This window comes from Carlito syrichta, unplaced genomic scaffold, assembly GCF_000164805.1.
Source record: "Carlito syrichta isolate Samal-C Ts95f unplaced genomic scaffold, Tarsius_syrichta-2.0.1 Scaffold143064, whole genome shotgun sequence".
Taxonomy (NCBI): domain Eukaryota; kingdom Metazoa; phylum Chordata; class Mammalia; order Primates; family Tarsiidae; genus Carlito; species Carlito syrichta.
The window spans coordinates 85,609-110,130 of NW_007087160.1; the positions used below are offsets into that span (position 1 = coordinate 85,609).

The 24,522-nt window shown below is 43.1% G+C and overlaps 1 protein-coding gene across 5 annotated transcripts in view; it reads right to left on the reverse strand.

The window, feature by feature from the left end:
- The window catches only part of PRPSAP2 (phosphoribosyl pyrophosphate synthetase associated protein 2), a 54,266-nt gene that overhangs the window by 9,755 nt on the left and 19,989 nt on the right, over nt 1–24,522 (reverse strand). For all 5 annotated transcript variants that reach the window (XM_021708609.1, XM_021708607.1, XM_021708606.1 and 2 more), the window contains 2 exons: nt 23,504–23,559; nt 9,200–9,348 (listed from right to left, as the gene is read on the reverse strand). In XM_021708609.1, the coding sequence (XP_021564284.1) occupies nt 9,200–9,348; nt 23,504–23,559 (205 nt within the window). The remainder of the gene's footprint in view (nt 1–9,199; nt 9,349–23,503; nt 23,560–24,522) is intronic.

Sequence of the window (24,522 nt, forward strand, 5' to 3'; positions counted from 1 at the left end):
CGAATGAACACTGGGATTTTTGACATGTTTCAAACATCCACAGAGATATTGAAAGAGACCGAGACAGGGCCTCCTTTCTCCCAGCTGGTGCATGATCATTTATCTCAGCTTTCAAAAGAGTTTAAGCATTACTTCCCAACCACAAAAGATCCCCGCACAGGGAAGGAATGAATCTGCAACCCATTTGCGAACAATTCGGGTCAATCGACTTTGTCCATGCTAGAAAAAGATCAACTGCTTGAGATCGCAAATGACAGTAACCTTCAAGGTATGTTTGAGACAACTTCAAATCTCCATATGTTCTGGATTCAAGTCAAGGTGGAATATCCTGAGATTGCCACAAAAGCACTGAAAAGCCTGCTTCCATTTCCAACATCCTATCTTTGTGAGGTAGGGTGTTCTGCAGTGACAGCAACTAAAACAAGATTACAGAGTAGACTGAACCTAAGCAACACACTTCGGTTGTCACTGTCACCCATCACCCCCAGATGGGACCATCTAGTTGTAAGAAAACAAGCTCAGGGCTCCCATTGATTCTGCATTTTGGTGAGTTGTGTAATTATTTCATTATATATTACAATGTGTAATAATAATAGAAAAAAATGTACAATAAATGTAATATGCTTGATCATTCCCAAACCATCCCTCTCCCTGGTCTATGGAAAAATCGTCTTCCATGAAACCAGTCCCTAGTGCCAAAAAGGTTTGGGACCGCTGCTCCAGGAGATAAATTCTATCGCTCCAACTGAGAACCCACTGCTCTAGATTAAAAGAGACTAAAAACATATGACAATCAAATGTAACGTGTAAACTTAGGTTAGTGTCAGGATGAAGGGGCAAAAAAGGAAAACAACAAAGCAAGATAAACATCAAAACTGAAGTGACTTTTGAAATTTCAACACTCCTGTTTCCAGGACATCTGACTTCAGTGTTGGTGAAAGAGGATAATGGATAGCCCTACAGGAAACCAATTTGATAAAAAGCGTTATAAATATTCACAACTTTCAAATCACTGATCTCATATTTAGAAACTTGTAATGAAATAAGACAAAGTGGCCAGGCTCGGTGGCTCAGCCTGTCATCCCAGCACTTTGGGAGGTGGTAGGATCGCCGGAGCCCAGCAGGTCGAGGCTGCGGTGGCTGGGAGCATGCCATTGCACTCCAGTCTGGGTGACAGAGTGAGACTCCAACTCGAAAAAAAAGAAAGAAAGAAGTCAAAGTATGGAAAAAGTTTTTCTACCCTCATGTTCACTACCACATTATACTGGCAAAGCACAGAAGAAAACATAAACTCCAGATCGGGCAATGGTTGGTCAGTCCAAGTCACACCTATAAGATGGGATATTAGACAGTCAATAATAATGATGTTTATGAACATTTCTAATGACTTGGAAAAAGCAGCATGGATCACAGCTCTGTGGAAACAGGACAGAAAAAAATGAAAGGAGGTGCCCCAAAATAGAAAAGTAATATGTCTCTGAATAGTGGGAGTAAGCACTAATGATTATTTTCTTCTACACTGTATGCATTATAATATTTTGAAAAATTACATAATGTGTTTATATTCTGAAAAAGAATTTTCTTTTTTTTTTAGTTGGCATGTTTTCATCTATAAGAAATCAAAGGATACAAAAATAATTTTAAATATCTAATACTAAATATCAAAATTTTTGTATTTGAGTTGCTACAGGAATAATTTTTTTCCTTCACTCATTATTTGCTTTAAACATAAAAAAGCATTAAGCAGGATGTAAAATCATCAAATATGCAAAAAAAATTATTAGATCTATGAAATTAAAATTCTAGTATATGCCCAAAGAAGTCCTCTAGTGATCACTGAGTTGAAATGTAAACATATAAATATTATAATTAATTAAATAAGGCTGCGTGTGGTAGCTCACACCTGTAATCCCACCACTTTGGGAGGCAGAGGTGAGAGAAATGCCTGAGTCCAGGAGTTTGAGATCAGCCTGGGCAACTTGGTGAGACCGCGTCTCTATGATAAATCAAAACATTAGCTGAGTGTGGTGGCTCACACCTGTGGTTCCAGCTACTTGGAAAGTTGAGGTGGAAAGATCACCTAAGCCCAGTAGGTTGAGGCTACAGTGGTCATGAGCATGCCACTGGACTCCAATCTAGGTGACAGAGTGAGACTCCTACTCAAAAAGGAAAAAAAAAAGAAAATTTGTGAATGAAGCAAGCTGAAACATAAAGACCAAGTAAGTATACAAATAAACACTGGAAAGAACCTACACATCCTCCAATCCTATGCCTCACTTCTGGGGGAATCCATAGCTGTTACTGTAATCCAGAATCCACTACCCAAGGCGACATGAAAGCTATTGCCCAGCAAGTTACACAGGACCTGAGTTCCTCTAAAGATGGTCAGCATGGTCCTCAGGGCTCCGCTGAGGTTCCTAAACACAGCCCCACAGGGCCCAGGCAAGAACTCTGAAAGGGAGTGGCAGCCATAGTCTGCACCCGGCAAGAACACTCTGAGAGAAGTACACAAGCTGGGCTCGGTGGCTCAGCCTATAATCCCTCGCCTTTGGGAGGCTGAGGTGAGTGAATTGCCTGAGCCTGTGGGTTCGAGACCCACCTGGGCAACTTGGTGAGACCTCATCTCTACAATAAATCAAAAAATTAGCCGGGCGTGGCAGCGCACGCCTATAGTTCCAGTTACTTGGAAGGCTGAGGTGGAAGGATTGCCGGAGGCCAGCAGGTCGAGGCCGTGGTGGCCGGGAGCAGCTACTGTACTCCAGTCTGGGCGACAGAGTGAGATTCCAACTCAAAAAAAAAAAAAAAAAAAAAAAAAAAGAAGTACACATACAGTGAAGGGCTCTGCAGGCCCAGGTCAACACCAACGCTGTGTTAACTCCTTCCCAGCCCCAAATGCCAACTCTGGCTCCAGTCTCAGCCTTCCCTTTCTTTAGCCCTCATCACTGAGTCCAAGAGCCCCAAGAAGGATGAGAAAAGCACAGGTTTCAGAGTCAGACAGCCCAGCTCTGTCACTATGTGGCCACAGGGAAGTCTCCTTCCCTTTCTGACCCTTTTATCCGTAATATAGAATATCTAATCACCACTCAGTTAGAAGGGTTGTCCTGGAATTAATACACTATAAATGTTCATTCCCTCCCACCATCTTTTGTGACATCTCCCAACGTATTCTGTCACTATTCCCATCGCCACCACCCACAGAACAGCGATGTACAATAGAAATGCAAAGTCACAAATGTAAGCCATGTGTGTACTTTTAGATCTCCTAGTAGCTAGATTATAAAAGCACAAAGAAACAGATAAAATTAATCATAATATATTTTGTTTGATTCAAGGAATCAAAATATTATCACTTTTTAAATTATTTTTTATGTTTTTTTGAGTTGGAGTCTTACTCTGTCACCCAGACTGGAGTGCAGTGGCTGCTCCCGGCCACCGCAGCCTCGACCTGCTGGGCTCCGGCGATCCTTCCGCCTCAGCCTTCCAAGTAGCTGGAACTACAGGCGCACGCTACCACGCCTGGCTAATTTTTTTTTAAATTTATTGTAGAGATGAGGTCTCGCCAAGTTGCCCAGGTGGGTCTCGAACCCACGGGCTCAGGCAATCCACTCACCTCAGCCTCCCAAAGCGCGAGATTATAGGCTGAGCCACCGAGTCCGGCTAATATTATCACTTTGACATGGAATCAATAAACACCTCAGTAATGAGATCTTTTTTTTTTCCTTGTAGCCCTAACTCTGCACGCCAGTGAGGCAGCAGCTCAGTCCTGAGGATCCCTGGGCTTTCCCAGGCCTTGGCATGCCATACGGCTCAACTCTGACATACAGCCTCTGGTTGCCCCTCTTCTTCAGGTAAAGGACAGGCCCAAGGGCACACAGCCAGTAAGTTATGGAGTCAGATGCAAACCCCAGTCTGCTCTCCTACCACAGGCTGTCCTGGCACCACGATTTAACCCATGCCCGGACTACTTTCACTCTCCAGCTCAGCTGACTGAGATCCAAGGAGTCCAGCTGGAACCTCAGCTTCTCCACGATAGGTTATTTCCTTGTCTGATTTTTTTTTCTCTCTATAAATGAGCAAACTCCTGAGGCAAACTAGAAACCCGAAGGAGTCCAGAATATACTCCATGTTGTGAGCTGAAAGCATCGGAGTTCCTGAAATTCCTTATATGCCAAAAAGCAGTCTTTCAAAAGAACTAGTATCCTAAATCCCTTCCCCAGGAAAGCCAGGGAAGACTCTCAGCCCCCAGCACTAGCAGCCAGCAGCACACACACCTCCACAGCCATCTCCCAGCCCAGCCCAGCCCATCCTCCATCTATACTCCAGTGGGCCAGTTTTCCATCAGTGCCTTTCCTCCCCTTCCCTTCCCCTTTTTTTTTTTTTTTTTTTTTGAGTTGGAGTCTCACTCTGTTGAGACTCCCCTCCCCTATTAAGATGGTGCATAAGCCGGGCTCGGTGGCTCAGCCTGTAATCCCGCACCTTGGGAGGCTGAAGTGAGTGGATTGCCTGAACCCACGGGTTTGAGACCCGCCTGGGCAACTTGGTGAGACCTCATCTCTACAATAAATCAAAAAAATTAGCCGGGCGTGGTAGCATGTGCCTGTAGTTCCAGCTACTTGGAAGGCTGAGGCAGAAGGATCGCCGGAGCCCAGCAGGTCGAGGCTGCGGTGGCCACTCTCAGCCACTGCACTCCAGTCTGGGCAACAGAGTGAGACTTCAACTCAAAAAAAAAAAAAAAAAAAAGATGGTGCATAAGCCCCAATTCTAACCACTTCTGAGTCATATTTTTGTGACCTCTGAACAGTATGTGATTAAACTCTGTCTTTCCTCTTACTAGCTGTCATTTTAATTCATAGGCTGTCAAATACTGAACCTGAGGGTAGAGGGTTAAGGTTCCCCTCACCCCTGACAACTCAAACAAGACAGTATTTTTCTAATTGAAAAGATATTATTAAGGCATGAGGAAGGTTTCTTAAAGTCAAAAACAAATTCACGGATAACACTACCACCCCATCATAGCTGCTTTTGTTCATACTCCCTCCTGGTCCCTTCACAAAGACAGCACTATGGTCTAAAAGGTCATGCCTGCACCAGATGTTGGAACCCAGTCCCCAGTGTGGCAGTATCAAGAGGTGGAGCCTTTTGGGAGGTGGGTAAGTCACAAGGACTCTGCCCTCATGAATAGGATTAGTGCCCTTATAAAAGGTTCGTGGCCAGGCTTGGTGGCTCAGCCTGTAATCCCGCGCCTTTGGGAGGCCGAGGTGAGTGGATTGCCTGAACCCGCGGGTTCGAGACCTCATCTCTACAATAAATCAAAAATCAGCCGGCGTGGTAGCATGTGCCTGCAGTTCCAGCTACTTGGAAGGCTGGGGCGGAAGGATCGCCGGAGCCCAGCAGGTGGAGGCTGCGGTGGCCGGGAGCGGCCACTGCACTCCAGTCTGGGCGACAGAGTGAGACTCCAACTCAAAAAAAAAAAGGCTTGTGGCAGGACACAGCAAAAAGGCACCGTCTTCCAGGCAGGGTGAGTGTTCGCCAGACACCAAATCTGCTGGCACCTTGATCTTGGACTTCCCAGCCTTCAGAACTGGGAGCAATAAGTGTCTATTGTTTACAAATGACCCAGTCTAAGGTGTTGTGTTTTCTGGGTTTTGTTTTAAGATCCGAGGGTACATATGCAGGTTTGTTACACAGATGGGGTTTGGGCTTCTACTGAGACCATCACCCACATGGTGGGCACGGTTCCCAAAAGGTCATTCTCAACACTTACTCCCTCCTTAGGAGTCCCCAGTGTCTGTTGTTCCCATCCTATGCCCACGTGTACGCAGTGTTTAGCTCCCACTTATAAGTGAGAACATGCAATATTCAGTTTTCTGCTTCTGTATTAATTCACTTAGAAATAACAGCCTCCTGGGCAATCCCTTTGGGTCCCCTCCCACTGTGGGAGCTTCTCTGTCCTCTCAATAAATCTTGCTCCCTCACATACACACACACAAGAAACAATAACCTCCTGCTCCATCCATGTTGCTGCAAAGGACAAAATTTTGTTCTTTTGTATGGCTGTGTAGTATTCCACAGTCCACATGTACTGCCTTTTTTTTTTTTTTTTTTTGAGTTAGCGTCTTTTCTTTATAAACTACCCAGTCTCAGGGATTTGTTATAGTAACACAAAACAGACTAAGACAGGCTCAGAAGAGGAGAGCTGTAAAGAAAGCCTTCTTAGAAATTATCTGAAGGATCATGTCATGATCAGAATGCTGGTAGAAATATGGACAGTAAAAGTCATTCTGATGACACAGGCATCTCAGATAAAAATGAGGAATATGTTATTGGAAACAAGGAAAGACGATTCTTATTATAAAGTGGCAAAGAATTTGGCTGAATTGTATTTGTGTCCCTGTATTTGTGGATGGCAGAATTTAAGAGAGGTGAAATAGGATCTTTGGCAGAAGACGGTACATGGCTTCTATTGACTGCTTATAGTAAAACGCAAGAACAGAGAAATAAACTAAAAATGAAATTTGTAACCAAAAGGAAAGCAGAACTTAAATATGTGGAAAGTTATCAGCCTGGCCATGTTGTAAAGAATGTAAAAGCAGCTGAGCTCAGCAGCTCAGCTGGTAATCCCAGCACTTTGGGAGGCCGAGACAAGTGGGTTGCCTGAGCCTGTGGGTTCGAGACCAGCCCGGGCAACTTGGAGAGACCTCATCTCTAAAATAAATCAAAAATTAGCTGGGTGTGGTAGCACGTGCCTGTAGTTCCGGCTACTTGGAAGTCTGAGGTGAAAGGATTGCCAGAGCCCAGCAGGTCAATGCTGAGGTGGCTGTGAACGTGCCACTGCACACCAGCCTGGGCAATAGAGTGAGACTCCAAGGGAAAAAAAAAAAAGAAGGTAAAAGCATGTTCAGGAGAGAACACTAAGGGTGTGGGGCCAAACAAATGTCTGAAAAGATTAGTAGGGATAGAAGGAAGCTAGATGCTAGTCAACAAGGTAATGAAGCCACGACCCCAAAGACATTTCTGAGATCATCATGGCTGCCCATCCCATCACAAGTCCAGAATGCCAGGGCCTTGGAAGCACAACGATTTCAAGGCTCCGTTCCCTACACTCCATTGCAGTGTTCCTTGGCTGCTCTAGCTGTGGTTCAAGCAGGGCCAGCTACGGCTTGGGCTGCCCCTCTGGAAGGCACAGGCAGTCAGTCATGGTGGGGTGTGTGCAAGGCCATCTCCACAGTACACAGAGTGTACTATCTGTGAGGGCACAGCTACCTGTACCGAGACTTTAAAGGATGACCCCATGGCCCAGGTAGAGAACTGCCTCAGGGGCCGGGCCACCAGAGAGATCCTACTAGGGATCCTCCAGTGAAGCTGTGGGGGTAGGGCTGCTGCCGAAACCCTGGATTGGCAGAGCCACTGTGTGTAACTCTAGCCCGAGAGACACAGGAATTTGAACATGTGGGCGCTGCAGGGTGGGGTGCTCCCAGCAAAGCTGTGAGAGTGGGTTGCCCAGAGCCTCAAAGGCCCAAACCCTGCCCCAATATGTCTTGAAGGCAGAACTTCGATTCAAAGAATATTCTTTTGGAGCCTTAAGATTTAATGTTTGTTATGCTGGGTTTCGAACCTGGTCAGGACCTGGTCATTCCTTTCTTCCTTCTGACTTTTCCCACTTGGAATAGAAATGTCTATCCTATGCCTGTCCCACCAATGTATTTTGGAAGCACATAACCTGTTGATCTCACAGGCTCACAGCTGCAGAGAAATGCACCTCAGAATGAATTCACTTGAATCTCACTCATATCTGATTTAGATGCTATTTAGATGAGACTTTGGACTTTTAGACTTTTGAGTTGATGCTGGAACAAAGTTAAGACTTAACAGAAGGGCAACCCACTCTGGCTCCCTCCCACTGTGGGAGCTATTCTGTCCTCTCAATAAATCTTGCTTTCTCAAAAAAAAAAAAAAAGACTTAACAGGAAGATTTTGGGGGGCTGTTAGGATGGAATAAATATATTTTGCATGTAAGATGGACATGAATCGGGGAGGGGAGCAGGGGCAAAACGCTATGGGCTGAATTTCTGTGTCCTTTAAATTCATGTTGAAACTCACAGTGGTGGTATTAAGAGGTGGGGCGTTGAGGAGGTGATGCGATTATAAGGACTCCACTCTCATGAAGGGGCCAGTGCCCTTATGAAAGAGACTTGAGGGAGTCTTCCACCCTTTTCCACCATGTGAGGACGCAGCAAGAAGGTTCCATCTAGGAGGAACAGGCCACCACCAGACACCGAATCTGCTGGCACCTTTATCCTGACATTCACTGCCTGTAGTATGGTGAGCAATACTTTTCTGTTGTCTATAAATGACCCAGTCTAAGGTATTTTGTCATAGCAGCCTGAACTAACTAAGGCAGTTAAGTACACAGTCTTGTAGTCTGCCTTAATCACACAGATCTCATAGATATTCTCTTTTTTCCAGCTAGTCTTGATTATTTCAAGTCTCCTTAAGTGGCTGTACAGATACAAAGCAATTTACCAAACCCTTCCCTCTGGTAAACCACTTAAACCTTTCCAATATTTTGCATTAAAACACCACCATAATCAATGACTTTGTGCATAAAAAGACTTTTAAACTATACTTTATTTTTATTTTTTATTTTCTGAGTTGAAGTCTCACTCCGTCACCCAGACTGGAGTGCAGTGGCTGCTCCCGGCCACTGTAGCCTCAACCTGCTGGGCTCTGGCGATCCTTCCGCCTCAGCCTTCCAAGTAGCCGGAATTATAGGAATGCGCTACCATGCCCGGCTGATTTTTTGATTGATTGTAGAGATGAGGTCTCGCTGCCCGGGGGGTCTCGAATCCGCGGGCTCAGGCAATCCACTCACCTCAGCCTCCCAAAGGTGCAGAATTACAGGCTGAGCCACCGAGCCCAGCTAAACTATAGTTTAGATATACTAGTGAATGAATGGAATTCCCTGAAAAGTCATAACTGAGTCTAAATAGTTTGAACATTTTCATAGGTCTTACAAAGAAGGACATACTACTTTAAAGGGCTCTACAATTCACAGGGTCATCACAAGTACATTTGTCACTATCTGGCCAGGAATCAGTTTTTGCCAACGTAAGAAAAGAAGGCTGTATTAAAAAAAAATCATAAACATTAAGTCAGTATTAAAATCAGAAGAAAGCAGCAGAGGTGTCAGCACACTTACTGGGGATCTCCAGGCTGGGGTGGATGGCAGCAACACTCCTGACCATGGGTGGGGAATGGCGTCCGTCCACCAAGTCTGACTCAGCATCCTGCGCTTCTCCGTGAATCACAGCGATCCCCAGGCGCAGGCGCTCAGCAAAAGACTGTGCCCTGAGGGAAACACCAGACACAAACTGACAATCACACAGCCCTGTTTTCTGCTAACATCTAGGGGAGAAAACATTCAGAGAACACAATGTAGTTTTCCAAGGGAATAAGGAAAGGAAAGAAGAAAATAAGCTAGCCTCTGACTCAGAGCCAGGACTAACTGTGGAGACCCCACATGCCAAACACTTCCCTTGGCAGTGACACCCATGATAGGCTGCGGCCTGGGCTGGGCACCTGGGAGGGTCTGAGTGAGGCTAACTAATCTCTTTTCAGCCTCAGCCTCCTTGCCTATAATTGCTAATCCTACAAGTGAGAATCAACCACATGAGACAAAGTGCACCTGTCAGAGTATCAAGCGTCACCTTTTAAATAACTTTATGAGGGTAGAACTAAGATAAAAGAAACTTACATATGTAAAGCATACAATTTCTCAAGTTCTGATATATATACCTATACGCCTATATAAGCATGAACACCATCAAGACAGGGCACATTATCGCCATCAAATGTCTTATGTCCCCTTGTAACTTTTTCTAGCCCCAGGCAATGACTGATCTGCTTCCTGTCACTGTAGTTTCACCTTATCCAGAGTTTCATTTAAGTGGTATCACAGAGCATGTTGTCTTTTGTCTGACTTCTTTTACTCAGTATAATGTTTTGAAGATTCATCCACATTAAGCCATATATCAATAGTTCATCACTTTTCGTTACTGAGCAATATTCCACAATATGAATATATCGCAGTTTGTCCATTTACTTATTGATGAACTTTTGGGTTGTTTCCAGTTTTTAGATATTACAAATAAAGCTGGAGTGAACATTCATATACAGGATCGCTGTACAGGCATTCTTTTCTCTTGATAAATGCCTAAGAGTGAAATAGTTGGAACATATAGTAGGAATATATGTAACTTAAAAAAAAAAAAAAGGCCACAACGCTTTTCAAAGTGATTATATGAGGGCTGACAATTAAGTCGCAAACTCATCCTAGAAAAAGTGCTACATACCTCACTGCTGAAAATCACTATGGTTGCTGAAAATCACTATGGTCACCTTTGAAGTACTCCCTTTGGGAGGCTAGCTGTGCATCAATGCCAGCACCATTGGAGTTGACATGGTGTTACTCTTGATGTCTTCAATATCATCAAAATGTCTTCCTTTCAGTATTTATTTTCAGATAAAGAAAAAAGTCACTGGGGGCAGATCAGGTGAGTAGGGAGGGTGTTCCAATACAGTTATTTGTTTACTGGCTAAAAACTCCCTCACAGACAGTGCTGTGTGAGCTGGTGCTTCGTTGTGATGCAAGAACTCCTTTGGGACCATTTTTACACATACCTTCTCATGCCAAGATTTTCAGTTAAGATTTTCCTGTTTCTCTATTAGAGTTTATTTGTTCTGCTATGCTTCTCAAAGTCAGCTGACGGTTCTGATGCACAATTTGATGAATTTTTGCAATGTTTTTGTCAGTTCTACTCATTACTGGCTGTCCTGACCTCTCCTCATCAGTGACACTTTCTCTCCCCTCGGAAAAACATTTAATCCCAAACGGCTGTTTTCTTCATGGGATTATCCCCCAAAACTTGGACTAACATGTCCTTGATTTCACTTCCACACTTGCCAAGTTTAACAAGAATTTTAATGTTTGTTTGTTGCTCTAATTCAAGCTCTGACATTCTCACAATGCCTCTAATGGCCATTCTAGAAAAAGAGTTTCAAAACTGCTTTGATGGTGGACTAGGCACTGGCATCAATGCATAGCTTCCCAAGGGAGTAGTACTTCAAAGGTGACCCTAGTGATATTCAACAATGAGGTATGTAGCACATTTTCTAGGATGAGTTCGTGAACTTAATTGTCAGATCTTGTATATTTCAATCCTATGAGTTCCCCGCATCTTCACCAACACTTGGTATAGGTAACTTGTGTCTTCTTTTCTCCTGACCACCCTGGACAAAGACTTATCAATTTTACTACTTTTCTCAAAGAGTCAGCTTTTAGATTTCATTGCTTGCATTATTTTTGTTTTCTATTTCATTTATGTATGCTTTAATCTTTATTTTTTCCTTTCTTATGCTTACTTTGGTCTCAACTTGCTTTGTTTTTTCTGGTGTCATAAGGCGGAAGTTGAGATCATTGATTTGAGACCTTTTTTTCGAATAACACTGCTTAGCCCTGTAGATTCCTGCCTAAGTATTGTTTTAGTGGCATACCACAAATTCTGATGTATTGTGTCTTAATTTTCATTCAGCTCTAAATACTTTTTAATATCCTTTTTACTTCTTTGACCCATGGATATCTAGAAATATGTTATTTAGTTATAAAATATTCAGAAATTTTTGGAATATACTTCTGTTAATGCAATTATTTGTAATTCCAGTGTGGTCAGAGAACATATTTTGTATGATTTAAATAATTTTAAATTTAAGGCTTGTTTTATGGCCCAGAATATGGCTAAGGGGACTAACTATACAATTCTACACGTGGCATTTAATCTGTAAAGTCTTTCTATTTGCTCTTTGATGTTTATTACAACTCTGTAAAGTAGGCAGAGCAGATGTCATCCCCATTTTCCTGATGAGGAAACCCAGGTTGGTGGGACTGCCTTGACCAAGGTTCTCACAGAGACTGGCTAAGCCACAACTGGAAGCCCATGTTTCCTGATTGCTAGTTTATCTTTCTGCTGCCCCAGGCTGTCTCTTAAATTAACTACAACGGTTTTCTAAGGTTGGGTGCCAAAGGAAGAATCTGGAGAAGGAAACTAGAAATAATCAGATCAAAAATGGCAATGTCAGCTGGCACAGTGGCTCATGCCTATAATCCTTAGCACTTTGGGAGGTGGAGGCAAGAGGACTGCCTGAGCCCAGGAGTTGGAGACCAGCCTAGGCTGAGACCTCATCTCTACAATAAGTCAAAAAATTAGCCAGGTGTGGTGCTGCCTGCCTGTGGCTCCAACTACTTGGAAGGCTGAGGCAGAAGGATTGCCTGAGCCCTGCAGGTCGAGGCTGCAGTGGTCGTGATCATGCCACTGCACACCGGCCTGAGCGACAGAGTAGGACTACAACTCAAAAAAAAAATGGCATGTCACTGAGCCAGGAAATGCCCTCTCCTGCTCAAACTCTGGGTGGATGTGCAAATCAGGACATAAGCAAGAACCTTGCCACCAAATAGCTACGGGAAACAGAGACAAAGTGGCTCTTATTGTGTTAGATGCTATGCCTACAAAGCTCCTGCTCACAATTCCTTGAATGCAAAGACCAAACTCCCAGGCCATAACTGTGCTATCTTATTACTCTATCCCCAGAAAACCGAGCCCTTTGTGGCATCCATTTCCATCCTCCAACATTGATGTAATGCTGTGTGACCTTGTGGACTCAACTACAGAAGCTGGGGAAAACAGAGACTGCATGCTTTGTTCCAATTCACCCAAGTGACCCAGCAGCCAAACAGCACGTGGTGGCAAGCTGCAAACATCACAGGAACAGAGCTATGTGTGCACTGGCCACCACATCTTCAGTGACTGGCGCAATAGTACTCAAATATGTACTCAGTGAAGGAGCAAGTCCATTTCAATCACATCTGGCCAAAACCCAAGTCCTAAAATCACGAGTGTGGAAAACATTGTAAGAAGTAAATAGTGAGCTGGGCTCGGTGGCTCAGCCTGCAATCCCATGCCTTTGGGAGGCTGAGGTGAGTGGATTGCCTGAGCCCGCGGGTTCAAGACCCGCCTGGGCAGCGAGATCTCATCTCTACAATAAATAAAAAAAAATCAGCCGGGCGTGGTAGCGCATGCCTGTAATTCCAGCTACTTGGAAGGCTGAGGCGGAAGGATCGCCAGAGCCCAGCAGGTCGAGGCTGTGGTGGCCGGGAGCGGCCACTGCACTCCAGTCTGGGGCGACAGAGTGAGACTCCAACTCAAAAAAAAAAAAAGAAGTAAATAGTTACACCACCTCCTTTAAGTAAACATTTGGGGGAACTACCTTGGAAAAGTTCCTGCATCTCCTGGGTCTGTTTTCTTATCTGTGAGAGATAATAATGGCTGATCTCCTAGGTTGAGAAGATCAAACGGATCATGTTGATACAACAGCTGACAGTACACATGTGTCCCCAGAGGGCACCTTCCTAGGCTTTGTCAGACCAAGCACAAGGGGTTTTCGATAAATGTTTGAATGGATAAATGACAAACGTCACCAACAAATGCCAAAGGGACTGAGCAAAAGCCTACTCCATCTATCCCTCTATAAATATACAGGTGCTAGGTGTAAAATTAGGATTCTAGAAGTTACCAGAAGTCTACCTAGATGAAAAAGTCAACAGAAAATTCAACATGTTTCTGGTTAAAAAAAAAAAAAGAGCCAGGCACAGTAGCTCATGCCTGTAATCCTAGCACTTTGGGAGGCGTAGGCGAGAGGAATGTGGGAGCTCAGGGTGTTGAGACCAGCCTGAGCAACATGATAAGACCGTAACACTACAATTAAACAAAAAAAATCAGCCAGTTATGATGGCATGCGCCTATGATTCCAGCTCCTTGGAAGGCTGAGGTGCAAGGATCGCCTGAACCCAGCAGGCTGAGGCTGCAGTAGCCGTGAACATGGCACTGCACTCCAGTCTGGGTGACAGAGTGAGACTCTGAATCAAAAAAGGAAAAAAAAATAAATAAAGGAATGTATCAAAATACTTTGTGGCCACTTCTCCTTCTACTAAGATGGAGTGAAGTAGTCCTCCTATTAACCACAACTAAAAACCTGGGACGTTATATGCAAAACAAACATGAAAAGTCTCTAAAATGTGGGAAGATGGCAGATTGGTGAGGGACCTCAGGACCTGAGGAATGACTTGGTGGTGACTTCTTTAGGATTTCTTTTTGCTTCATTATCCCAGACATGTAGCAGGAGAAGCCAGCAACCCCAAAATGCCAGCAGGCAAAGAAAAAAATCCCCAACAAAACCATTTCTTTCTAGCCAGATGACCAAGAAAAGGGCAACCTAGCAAGTCAGGGTACGTGTAAACAGTAACTACCCCACTCCAGCCAAACAAAACAGAAGACACTGCAGCCCCACATGTCCTCTGCATGAGCCAATGCCGAGTGGCAGGCCTGCACTTCAGGCTGGCCAGGCTGTAATGAGGCTCCCCCAGTTCCTGATGGGGCAGCTTAATAGAAGTAGGGAGCTGGGATTTTCACCCTCCCTCAGCAGCGATAAGTGCCCTGTCCGCCAGTATCAGTGGAGAATGAAATTTGGACTTCTGTCCCCAACTCAGCAGAAAAGAGGTGCCCCTCCCCACTGCAGCAATGTTAGAAGAGGCCTGGTGGAATCAGGAATTTCACCACCACCCAGCGCAAATAAGGCCACTCCCCACTGGTGTCAGTGGAGGACACATAGGGGGCACTCCACCCACAGGTAATGAGGCACCCCTCCCCCCATGAGTGGTCAGCACAGGTCTGGTAGGAGCCTGGACTTCTACTCCCACCTAGCAGTCATGAGCCCCCATCATCACCATTTTCCTTGCCACAGTTATTAAAAGTCAGCAAAAGCAGAAGGTTTAAATAGGATCCAGAGTCTCATCCACAATATTCAGAGGTCCAGATTCTAACCAAAAGTCACTCCACATCAAGAGCCAGGGAAATCTCAACATGAATGAAAAAACACAACTGATCCCAACACCAAGATGACAGACATGCTAAAATCGTATGATAAAGATTTTAGAGCAGCAGTCAGAAAAATGCTACAAGGAACAATTATGAACATGACTGAAACAAATGAAAACAAAAGAAAGTCTCCACAAAGAATAAAAAGTCTCAGCAAAGAAATGAAGCTATCAGCTGGGTGTGGTGGCTCAAGCCTGTAAATCTCGGCACTTTCGGAGGCTGAGGCGAGAGGATTGCCTGAGTGCAGGGGCTTGAGACCACCCTGGGCAACATGGTGAGACCTTGTCTCTACAATAAATCCAAAAAAATAATTAGCCAGGTGCAGTGGCCTGCGCCTATATTTCCAGCTACTTGGAAGGCTGAGGCGGAAGGATCACAGCAGGTCGAGGCTGCAGTGGCCATGAGTGTGCCACTGCACTCCAGCCTGGGTGACAGAGTGAAACTCCAACTTGGAAAAAAAAAAACAAAGATATCAAAAAGAACCAAAAAGTAACCAAATTAAAAAGCTCAGTTGGATAGGCTCTGCAGTAGGATAGATGTTACAGAGGAAAGACACAATCAGTGAACTGGAAGACAGAACAATAGAAATTACTCAACTGGATAACAGGGAGAAAAAGACTGGGGAAAAAAATGAAGATAATATCAGGGACCTATAACAAAAGATCTAACTTTCATGTCATTACAGTCCCAGAAGGAGAGGGGAAAGAGAGCAGGACTAAAAAGTACTCAAAAAGATAATGGCTAACTGGGCATGATGGGCCACACCTGTCATCTCAGCTTCTTGGGAGGCTGAGGCAGAGGACTGCTTGGAGGCCAGGAATTGGAGGCTGCAGTGAGCTATGATCACACCACTGTACTCCAGCCTGGGCAACAAAGTGAGATCCTTATTTCTTTAATAAAAAAATGCAAAATAAAAATAAAAGGGCCAGGCTCGGTGGCTCAACCTGTAATCCCAGCACTTTGGAAGGCTGAGGGGAGTGGATTGCCTGAGCCCGCGGGTTCGAGACCAGCCCGGGCAACATGGCGAGACCTTATCTCTACAACAAATAAAAAATTAGCCAGGCATGGTAGCATGCGCCTGTAGTTCCAGCTACTTGGAAGGCTGAGGCGGAAGGATTGTCGGAGCCCAGCAGGTTGAGGCTGGGGTGGCTGTGAGTATGCCACTGCACTCCAGCCTGGGTGACAGAGTGAGACTCCAACTCAAAAAAAAAAAAAAAGATAATGGCTGAAAATGTTCCAAACTGGCAAGAGACACAAACCTACACATTCAAGAAGGGTAGCAAACCCCAAACAGGAAAATCCAAAGAAATCCATGCCAAGACACATCATAACTATACTTTTAAAAACTAATGACAAAGAAAAAATCTTGAAAAATAGTTCAGGCAAGGCAGATGTGGTGGCTCATGCCTGTAATCCCAGCACTTTGGGATGTCAAGACAAGAGGATTGCCTGAGGCCAGGAATTTGAGACTAGCCCAGGCAACATATCAAGATCCCATCTCTCCAAAAATTTAATAAAATAATAATAATAAAAGGAACAATTTAGATGAAAACGAACTCCTTATCAGAAACCATGGAAACCAGAAGGAAGTGATACAAATACTTTTCAGGTACTGAAAGAAAAGAATTGTCCATCTAGAACCCTGTACCCAGTAATAATATCCTTCAAGAGTGAAAGGGGGTCAGGTATGGTGGCTCATGCCTGTAATCCCAGAACTTTGGGAGACCAAGGTGGGAGAACTGCCTAAGTCCAAGGGTTCCAAGACCAGCCTGGGCAATTTGGTGAGACCTCATCTCTACAGTAAATAAAAAAATTAGCCAGGTGTGGTGGTGCACACCTATAGTTCTAGCTATTTGGAAGGCTGGGGCAGAAGGACTGCCTGAGCCCAGCAGTTCAAGGCTGCAGTAGACACATACATGCCACTGCACTCCATCCTGGGCAACAAAGTGAGACTCCAACTCAAAAAAAACAAAAGGCAACTCAAGGCATTCTTAGATGAAGGAAAACCAAGATAATGTGTTGCCAACAAAATACCATTTTAAAACGGCAAAAGGAAGTACTCTAAACAGAAATGAAATAATAAACAAGGAAAAAAGAAGAAACCAAAAAATATGACTAAATACAACAGGTTTTCTTTCATTTCTTGACTTTTCAATTTTATGTTTGATGATTAAGTAAAAAATTATAATGTATATAGCTCTAAATGTATGCACAGGAAATATTTAAGACAAATATATTATAAACACAGAGAATAAAGAGACACAAAGGAAAGTAAGCTTTCTATATTTTCCTCAAACTGGTAAAATGATACCAGTACATGCTATTCATATATAATATAATGCTGAGAGCAACCACTAAAACACTATGGAGAAGAAGCACTCTGGGATGATGGAATAAGGATCTCAGAAAAGCTACTCCTCCATAACAGTAAGACTAATACTAGCAAATACTGTAAAAATCAACCTTTTTAGAACTCTAGAAGTTAACCAAAGGCTTCCAACAATCTAAGGAATGTTTAAGAAAAACACCTGGATCTTGCTAAAAACAGTAAATTTTGTGGGTTTTTACTTGCTCTATTTCCATGCCCCTTTCTCCAGCTCTGCAGTAGATAAAAATCTCCAAGCCTTGATTCACAGGAACTGTGAAAAACAACTGCCAGAGGAAACAGAACAGCTTTGGCGATCCCCAAGGGGCCCCATCGTCAGATAATGTTAGTATCATATCTATCGTCAGATAATGTCAGTATCATATCTATCTGGCAACTTGCTAAGACTCAGGGCTGGAGTATACAACCCAACTCAGAGTTCTTGCTCTGGGACTAGCCCTATTCCCAGAGTGTTTGTCAAAAACAATCAGCAGCAACTGTTTACCATTGCAACTGCCTGAAGTAACAATATCAGATAAGTCAAACAGGAGGCTAGCCAAAAAATAAAAGGAAAATCTGAGGAATACGATGTCCATATGGGCTATGAAAAGCTTATTCTTGCATGTGCAGGACATGCACTTTTCTAGGAAGGTCCAGAAAAGGCCCTAACCTTGAATCTTGGCTGACCTTAAGGCACTGGGCAAGCAGGAAGTAAAGGCTAAGGCAGAGTTGTAAGCTGCTGGAAGAACTGAATACATGCCCTAAAAAGCACACACAGACCCTTGAAAGAGGGTGGGAGACTTACTGGTCCAAAGCATTTAAGGAAATCGCTGCGCAATCATTAGGCGGACAGTAAGCTAATCAACCACAGACTTCAGTGGCTGCAAAATACAAAGAATACAGACTTTACAGAATTAGTTCAAGAAAGTCACTAAACAAACATATAATAAAAACAACAAATTGAAGGCATCTGACATGCAGATCTGCCACATTATATGATTTAAAACTTTGTTTTTAACCAAAAATTACAAGGCATACAATAAATAAATAAATAAAAAGGAAAATATGACCATACACGGGAAAAAGTAGTCAATGAAAAACATAAACTATCTCTTAAGTAGCCCAATATCAGAATTACTACAGAGTAAATCAACTATCATAAATATGCTCAAAGAACTAAAAAAACAATGTCTAGAAAATTAAAGAACACCTAAGGCTGGATGTGGTGGCTCAGCCTGTAATCCCAGCACTTTGGGAGGTCGAGGCAAGAGGATTGCCTGAGCCCAGGGGGTTGAGACCAGCCCTGGCAACTTGGTGAGACCTCATCTCTACAATAAATCACAAAACTAGCTGGGCATAGGGGCATGTATCTGTAGTTCCAGCTACTTGGGAGGCTGAGGCAGAAGAATCGCCTAAGCCCAGCAGGTGGAGGCTGCAGTGGCTGTGAGCATGCCACTGCACTCCAGCCTGGGCAACAAGAGTGAGACTCCAACTCAAAAAATAATAATAAATACATAAATAAATAAATAGAGAATGCCTAAAGAAATGTCCAAGCATAATACAAGAAAATGTGTACAAGATCTATATGAAGAAAACTACAAGACTCTGAAGGCAGAAATCAAAGAACTAAATAGGAAGACTCAGTATTGTCAAAATGTCAGTTCTTCACATCTTAATCTATAGATTTAACACAATCCCAATCAAAATTCCCAGCAAGCTATTTTGTGGATATTAACAAAGTGACTCTAAAGTTTGTATGGAAAAGCAAAAGACCCAGAATACCAAACACAAAATTGAAGAACAAGAATAAAGTCATTCCAAACTTCAAGATAGATTATTATAAAGCTATAATAATCAAGACAGCATGGTATTGACAAAAGAATAGGCAAATAGATCATTGAGCAAAATACAGAGCCCAGAAATAGACCTACATAAATATAAACAACTTATTTTTGAAAAAAGAACAAAGGCAAAAAAATGGGGAAAAAGTGCTAGGACAACTGGATATTCACATAAAGCTGGACGCCTACCTTACTCTCGCTATAAAAACTAATTCAGCTGGGCATAGTGGTTCATGTCTGTAATTCCAGCACTTTGAGAGACGGAGGTGAGAAGACTGCCTGAGTCCAGGGGTTCGAGACCACCCTGGGTAACTTAGCGAGACCTTGTCTTTACAATAAATAAAAAAATTAGTCAGGTCTGGTGATATGTGCCTATACTTTCAGCTACTTGGAAGGCTGAGGTGGAAGGATTGCCTGAGCCCAGCATGCCAAGGCTGTGGTAGCTATGAGTGTGCCACTGTACTCCAGCCTGGGCAACAGAGTGAGACTCCTCAAAAAAAAAAAAAAAAAAAAAAAAAGCCAGGCTCTTTGGGAGGTTGAGGTGAGTGGACTGCCTGAGCCCGCGGGTTCAAAACCCACCTGGGCAACTTGGTGAGACCTCATCTCTACAATAAAATCAAAAATTAGCTGGGCGTGGTAGTGCGTTCCTATAGTTCCAGCTACTTGGAAGGCTGAGGTGGAAGGATCGCCGGAGCCCAGCAGATCGAGGTTGCAGTGGCCGGGAGCGGCCACTGCACTCCAGTCTGGGTGACAGAGTGAGACTCCAACTCAAAAAAAAAAACAAAACAAAAAACTAACTCAAAAGTATCAAAGACCTAGATATAAGAGCAAAAACTGAAACTCTCAGGAGAAAACAAGGTTAAAGCTTTATGGCCTTTGAACTGGCAACGGATTCTTACACAAACACAAGCAATAACAACAAAAAAAAGATAAACTGAACTTCATCAAAATTAAAACCTTTTGTGTGTCAATGAATACTATCAAGATAGTGAAGGGCTTGGTGGCTCAGCCTGTAATCCCACGCTTTTGGGAGGCTAAGGTGAGTGGATTGCCTGCCCGTGGGTTTGAGACCCGCCTGGGCAACTTGGCGAGACCTCATCTCTACAATAAATCAAAAAATAAGCTGAGTGTGGTAGCGCATGCCTGTGGTTCCAGTTACTTGGAAGGCTGAGGCAGAAGGATCGCCGGAGGCCAGCAGGTCGAGGCTGCGGTGCCCAGGAGCAGCTACTGCACTCCAGTCTGGGCGACAGAGTGAGACTCCGACTCAAAAAAAAAAAAGATAGTGAAAAGATAGCCTACAGAATGCGAAAAAATATATGCAAATCATGTATCTGATAAGGGTCTAGTATTCAAAATATATAAAGAGCACTTACAACTCAATAAAAACAAACAACCAATTATAAAATGGGCAAAAGATTTAAATAAACATTTCTCCAAAGATATACAAATGGCCAACGAGTACATGGAAAGATACTCAACATCATTAGTCATTAGGGAAATACAAAACAAAACCACAATCGTACATATAACACTTCACACTCACTAGAATTGTTATAAGGAAGAAAATTTGAAAAGTGTTGGTAAAGATGTGGAGAAACTGAAACTCTCATACACTGCTAATGGGAATGTAAGATGAGACAGCTGCTGTCGAAAATAGTATGGTAGTTCTTCGAAACACATAAAACTACCACAGGAGCCAGCATTTCCAATCCTAGTACACATCCACAGGAAATAAACATGTGTCCACACAGAAACTTATACATAATGTTTACAGCAGTGCTATCCATAATAGCCAAAAGATAAAAACAACACAAAAGTCTATCAACAGATGAATGGAAAAGCAAACCGTAGTATATACATACAATGGAGTATGATTCAGTCAGCAAAAGGAATGAAGTACCAATTCATGCTGAACCATGGGTGAACCTTGAAAACATGTGAAGTGAAAGAAACCAAACACAAAGGGCCACATGTTCTGTGATTCCATTTATATGAAATGTCCAGAACAGGCAAATCCACAGAGAGAAAGCATATTAGTGGTTGCCAAGAGACAGGGAGTGATAACTTTATGGTACAGGGTGCTCTTTGGGATGATGAAAAAGTTTTGAAAGTAGAGACAGATGTGGTTGTACCACACTGTGAATGCACTAAATGCCAGTAGATTCTATATTGTAAAATGATTATTTGTATGCTATTTGATTTTTTACCTTAATTTTTAAAAAGCATGTATATCAGAGAAAAATAAATCACTAAATTAAAATTAATTCAGCCTTTGAAGAAGTGTTTGAAAAAGCCATTTGAAATGTTTATATTCCAAAATCAGTCAAGGTTTCCTATGACTTAATCAAATGGACAAAGAGGAGACCCAATAATACAGCTTCTTGAAGGACACATGGGTGGGTGCAGACCTGGCTGTGCTAGGTGGTCAGCCACAAGTCCACAAAATGCTTTGATCCCAAATGCCAACTCATTTTATTTAATATACTATGTTTATCTACTAAGTTCTATCCTTAACTGATAACGCCAAACTATATCTTTTAATCAATGTCTTACTGTGTGCAAGTTCTCCTCCATCCTTCAAATTTCTTTTTTGTTTGTTTGTTTGTTTGTTTTGAGTTGGAGTCTCACTCTGTCGCCCAGACTGGTGTGCAGTGGCCGCTCCCGGCCACCGCAGGCTCGACCTGCTGGGGCTCCGGCAATTCTTCCGCCTTAGTCTTCCAAGCAGCTGGAACTACAGGTGCACGCTACCACACCCTGCTAATTTTTGATTTTATGTAGAGGTGAGGTCTCGCCAAGTTGCCCAGGCGGGTCTCGAACCTGGGGGCTCAGGCAATCCACACACCTCAGCCTCCCAAAGCGCTGGGATTACAGGCTGTGCCACTGAGCCCAGCTCATCCTTCAAATTTCTTTTCTCCCCCTTCCTACTCCCATCCTTCAATATTAACAGTTCCTGGCCCATGATGAAGAAACCTTACACTTTCTTTCTTTCTATAGGATTCAACAGTGATCCAGCATGCAAAGGTATTCAACTGGGAAATAATTTTTAAAGGACTTTTTAAAGAAAAAAATCTTTATTCCTACATGTGATTTTGTTCTTTCTCTTGCCAGTAAAGTGGCTTCTCCACAATACTGGTATATGAAATTCACTCAACCAAAATACAATATTTTTTTGTAAAGTATTTTTTGTTATAGCACAAAATACAATTTTAAGTGGGCATTAGTGATTCATTATTGCTTCAGGTTACATGGAACTTGCTCTACCCTCAGAGCTGCCCCTTTTGTATACCTCATGGTATTTTAGTTTTGTAAAATGTCACCTTATAACACAAACAAATAAGTGGCCTCTCACCAGGATATAATTCTGTTAATAAATTACTGAGTTCTTTACATAAGAGGCAGTAAACACTACAAAGTATATTTGTATTTGAAATGCCAGACTTGAAAGTTGACAAATGGTTGCTAATCTGGGTGTGGGGAGTGCTAGATCACATTCCCCAGACTTGGATAGCTTTGGTCAAGAAATATGACTGGGACTGGGTACAGTGGCTCACATCTGTAAGCCCAGTTCTTTCTGAGGCCAAGGCAGGAAGATTGCTTGAAGCCAGGAGTTCAATACCAGTCTGGGCAACAAACAAAGTGAGACCTCATCTCTATGAAAATTTTTAAAAATTAAAAAAAAAAAAAAGCCAGGCATGGTAGCAAATTCCTATAGTCCCAGTCACTCAGGAGGTTGAGGCAGGAGGATTACCTGAGCCCAGGAAATTGTGGTTACAGTGAGCTATGATCATACCACTGCACTCTAGCCTGGGTGACAGAGTGAGACCCTGTCTCTAAAAATTAAAAAAAAAAAAAAAAAAAAAAGAATTATGACTGGTAGTCATAGACTGAGATTAGGGAAAACAAAAAGAAGAAACTAAAATATTTACATAATTGCAGAACAATCCTAAATCATCAGTCCATGTAAGAAAAATAAGCATCAGGACTCGCCTGGGCAACTTGGTGAGACCTCATCTCTTCAATAAATCAAAAAATTAGCCAGGTGTGGTAGTGCGCACCTGTAGTTCCAGCTACTTGGAAGGCTGAGGCAGAAGGATCGCCAGAGCACAGCAGGTCGAGGCTGCGGTGGCTGGGAGCGGCCACTGCACTCCAGTTTGGGCAACAGAGTAAGACTCCAACTCAAAAAAAAAAAGAAAAGAAAAATAAGCAACACCAGTGGGAACCACTGAAGCCCAGTTTAGAACACCTGGGACTCAATCAAGGCTAGAAACCTTACAGGCAAAACAAAGGAGAGGTCAGAAGATCCCACCTACCTCTTGGCTGAGGCTGGAGACTTGGCTACAATGACTGCATTCCTGTAATCTGGGATCTGTGACAGACAAGAGGTTGGGAATTACTGCATGTCTCTAAGTGGCTATTCCAACAATCAACAAAAAGGAACATTCACTAAAAACGTATCAGGTCATTTGAAAGTTTTCCAAAAAAAGAAAAAGTTCAGAGTAAAATTCTCCTTTGGAAAATGTAGAAACACCTACCTAGGGAAAAAAATAACTAAGGTATAAGCCACACAGATTCCTTTTAAGAAAAAAGTAGGGATAATTAATGATTAGTTCATATCTTTATGCTAGCAATATAGATAATACAGTGCAAAGATAGTTTTATAAAGTCAGTAGGAAGTCCTCTTATGAATCCTACTTACATATAATTTCACAGTACAAGGATGATACCCATCCAATTTAAATCCAAGTAAGTTGTGAAATTCCAAATTCCTGCAGTCCATACAGATGACTTTTTAACATATTGCAGTTATGACGTGCTGAAGAAACCAATTTGTTAATGGACAATCAGCCCAGAGCTATTTATTTTTTATTTTTTGAGTTGTGGTGTCACTCTGAAGGGAGTATAGTAGCACAATCATGTGTCACTGCAGCCTCAAACCCCTGGGCTTAAGCGATTCACCAGATTCAGCCTCCCAAGTAGCTGGAACTACAGACCCATAGCACTATCACAATGCATAGAGAAGAGGTCTCATTATGTTGCCTAGGCTGGTCTTTTTTTTTTTTTTTTAGAAAGCAGGCTTTATTGAGAGGAGAGAAAAGCTCTCACAGTGGGAGGAGACCCGAAGGGGTTGCCCCTAGGCTAGTCTTAAATGCCTAGACTCAAGCAATCCTCCCATCTCCGTCTCCCAAAGTGCTGGGATTATAGGCATGAGCCATCATGCCTGGCCCAAAACTTTGTTTTGTGTGTGTGTGTGTGTGAGTTAGAGTCTCACTATGTCGCCCAGACTGGAGTGCAGTGGCTGCTCCTGGCCACCGCAGCCTCGACCTGCTGG